Source organism: Asparagus officinalis, chromosome 6 (genome assembly GCF_001876935.1).
Source record: "Asparagus officinalis chromosome 6, Aspof.V1, whole genome shotgun sequence".
Lineage (NCBI taxonomy): Eukaryota > Viridiplantae > Streptophyta > Magnoliopsida > Asparagales > Asparagaceae > Asparagus > Asparagus officinalis.
In genome coordinates, this window is record NC_033799.1 from 20283783 (window position 1) to 20287683 (window position 3901).

At 39.7% G+C, this 3901-nt stretch overlaps 1 protein-coding gene across 1 annotated transcript; it reads right to left on the minus strand.

The window, feature by feature from the left end:
• On the minus strand, window positions 2172–2674 carry LOC109845860. Its single transcript, XM_020415117.1, has 2 exons — window positions 2373–2674; window positions 2172–2285 (listed from the first exon to the last, which is right to left on the minus strand). The coding sequence occupies exons 1-2, from the start codon at window positions 2619–2621 to the stop codon at window positions 2172–2174; spliced, it is 363 nt and encodes a 120-aa protein (XP_020270706.1). The 5' UTR covers window positions 2622–2674.

The window sequence follows — 3901 nt, forward strand, 5'->3', positions numbered from 1 at the left end:
AGTTTATTTTGTTATTCTGTATGTTTACACTCTGTTTAATTCTGTATGTTGTAATGTGAAGATGGTTGTAATGTGAAAGTGGATGCTGATGTGAATAAAGCACAGTATTTTGACAGATTGGTAAATTGAACTCCTAATGTGTGTTGTTGATTGTGCATGAATAAATGAACTTTCTTGATTGTTATATACAGGCATGAATGCACATGAACTGGTGCAATGACTTGTATAACCAAATGTACATGACCTGGTTCAATGACATGAATTAAATTGTACCTGTTGGACCCATATTGCACATGACCTGGTTCAATGATGTCAATAAAGGGATTGGCATGAAGTAGACATATAAACTTTAAACATGCCAAACAAATGAACATCCAGAATACCAAATGTATTAGGTAGAACATTGCTTGGAAACTACTGTGACACACAACAAAACACAAAATACCAAGTGCATGTAAGTTACAGGACTTTATCACATAACATAACACAAAATACTAAATAGAACATGCCCAGATAGAACTGATCAACACACTATACAATAACAACTTTGTTCCCAAAATACTAAACAGAACTTTAACCATCTTTGTTCCCAAAATACAATAACCAGACAGTAACAACTTTATCACATAACATAACACAAAATACTAAACAGAACTTTAACCAACTTTGTTCCCAAAATACAATAACCAGACAGTAACAACTTTATCACATAACATAACACAAAATACTAAACAGAACTTTAACCAACTTTGTTCCCAAAATACAATAACCAGACAGTAACAACTTTGTGCCAAAATAACATTAACCATACATGAACAACTTTGTCCCAAAATATCTCAGAAGCTGGTTATCTACTGCAGTTAATTACACTCTCATTCCTGAGAGGGTGCAGTCTGTGAGGATGGAGCATTAGGTGTCAAATGTATCACATTTACTTGACTATCACCAGGTGCTCTAAATGCCATTTCTCCTTGTGGTCCTTGCCACAAACCAAACCCTTCTGGCATCCATAATTGACCAGCACCACCTCTCCCTCTACCTCTTCCTCTTCCTCTCCCTCTCCCTCTCCCTCCTCTACCTCTTCCTGCCTCAGTGCTGGTTGTTGGAGCTTTGCTTCTTCTGCCAAGGATAATGGATGCTGGCGTTGGAGCATTGCTTGGAGGCAAGTCATCAACTCTTATTCTGTTCAGGCTTCCCTTTGGTCTCCCCTTTTTCCTCACTTGAGATGGTCCTTCATCAACTCTTGTTCCTTGTGATTCCTTCAAGATGGATCAGGTAAGGCTTAAGTTGTTTAATGAACACAAAATACAGCTGCAAAAAAAAAAAAAGCTTACTTGTGTAGCTTGTTGCCTTGGTGGTGCAGTAGGGCACTTTCTCCGTGTATGTTCACTTGATTCACAATGGGTGCATCGTCCTTGCACACCTTGCCTTGATGCCTTAAATTGATTTCTTGGACCTTCTGAAGGGTCCCTCCTTCTAGCATGTTTGGGCCTCCCCATTGGCTTCCTAATACTGTGAGGAGGCAACACAGATCCCTCCTGTTGAAGGTCCCAAAATTTGGTACCTTGCACAGGGTTTAACAAGCTCTCATAAGCATTTTTGTAAGCTTCACTTTTGTACCAATGAGCAACAAAATCTCCTGGATTCTTTCTCATGAACAATATTGCACTAATGGCATGACAACATGGAATTCCAGTCAAGTCCCAAACCCTACAAGAACAGGTATTTTCACCCAAGTTAACCTCATGGCCAATCCCTCTGTGATGTATCTCAAATCCACTGTAGTCATTTGTTCCCGACCAACGTGTTTGACAGTGCAATTGTTCTTGATATCCCTCTTTGATTTTCTTGCTTATCCTAGGTGCAATCCCACCCACAAATTGTGTAATCAACTTCCTTTTTAACTGCATCCTATCCATCATGGCAAGTCTAATGTCTTCTAGCATAGAAATTATTGGCTTGTATCTTGCAAGAAGGATGAATGAGTTGAAGGTTTCGGACATATTGTTGTCGACACTGTCACATTGGCTATGACATTTAAAATGGGACTTACATAAGGTGTGAGGATCCCTTGCCATGAAGTCGTTATATGCCCTTTGAGAGTAATCCTTGAGTTTGCCAGCTTCTCTTGCAAAACCCCCCATGGAGGTTGCCTTCACACAATACAAAAATTATTTTTGAAGAGTTCTTCCAGTATGTGCTTTCCTCCAATTGGAATAAATGTGTCTTGCACATTGCCTATGCTCCACTTGGGGCCAAACTTCATGTATAGCTGGAACTAAACCCTGATTAAACAAAAAAACATACTCAAATATGTAAATATGTAGCCCAGATAGAGATTAAACTGAATATGACATGAAATTGATCCTTACCTTTTGTTGGTCTGAAATTACTGTCAATCCCTCTTCCTCTCCCATGTTGAGATCATTGGATAAGATTCTCATAAACCATTCCCAAGAGCTCCTTGTTTCAGCCTCCACAACAGCCCACGCAATTGGCCACATCTGATTATTGCCGTCTCTCCCCACGGCACTTAACAATTGCCCACCACATGCATGTTTAAGAAAGCACCCATCAAGTCCAAATATAGGTCTACAATTGTTGGCGAACCCCCTTTTCATGGCTGAGAACACAAGAATGAATTCAGTATGGCCTAAAAAACCTGCACATACAAGCTTTGATAAAACTTCAAAATTTTCTAACAAACACATTTACTTTACCTGCAAAGCACACGTAGAATCTTTGAAAGACTCCTGATTCTGATGAGTCACTTTGATCTGTGACCTTCAGAATGCATGTACTTCCATCATTACTCCTTAAGAGCTCTCTCATGTATGGCTTTAACAAGCCATATTGCTTCTTAAACAAACCATCTATTGCATTCAAAGCCCTACTCTTTGCCCTCCTACATTTCCTTAAATCCACTATGATCTCATATTGTTTTTGCATTTCTGCTTTCATGTCTCTGGGCTTGAACTTAGGATCCCTCAGAAAGTTGTCAATAAATTTTCCTGCAAGCCAACCTTCAGTGATTAGCCTATTCTTGAATGTCCTGACACAAGTATGATAAGGGTGCATACAATTGATTTTCCAAGCACTAGCATCATCACGACATGGTGTAGCATTTAGCTGCCAATGACAGAGTGACCAATTCACATTCAACTGCCTCTTATCATTTTTTCCATAAACAATGTCATAGTGTTGTTGTATGGAGTAATTCAATATTGCTTCTTTTAATATTTCCCTTGACGTGAACTTCAATCCTACTGTCAATTTAACATTTTTCATGTCAACTTCTTCATTAAAAAATGGATACTTGACCTTTGATGCCCTTTTTTGTAAACTTTGGACAAGAGTTTCATCCTCATCACTTGCCATTATGGGACCTTCAACACCACTTGATCTAGGATCTGATTCATATCCACCATCATAATTTGTAAAAAATTCTGGCCATGACTGTTGTTGTGGTTCAGTGGTTGATGGCCCAGGTTCATCAACTGTGTTGTCAGCTCTTGAATGCACTCCTTCATGGGGTGATGTTGGTACATTAGCATTAACCACTCGAGGGAGTCTGACAGTGTTAAATTGAAAGGAGTTACCTGCATCAACACCATCTCCCAGTTTAGCACCAGAGTTTAAAGCAATGTGGCTCATCTCTTGACTTAGATTCTCCTTATTGCATTGCCTAATCTCATTCAGTTCCTCGTCTTCACTACATATAGCAGCTTGAAAGGAATCATCACTGTGAGCACCGTGAACCTCATTCACTGCCTCCCTATCTTCCTGGCCTGGTTCAAGCACACTCTCATTGCCCTCCACATTCACTGGCTCCCTAGGTTCATTATTTGGTTCAGGCACACTATCATTGCCCTCCACATTCACTGTAGGCACTGTCATCCTA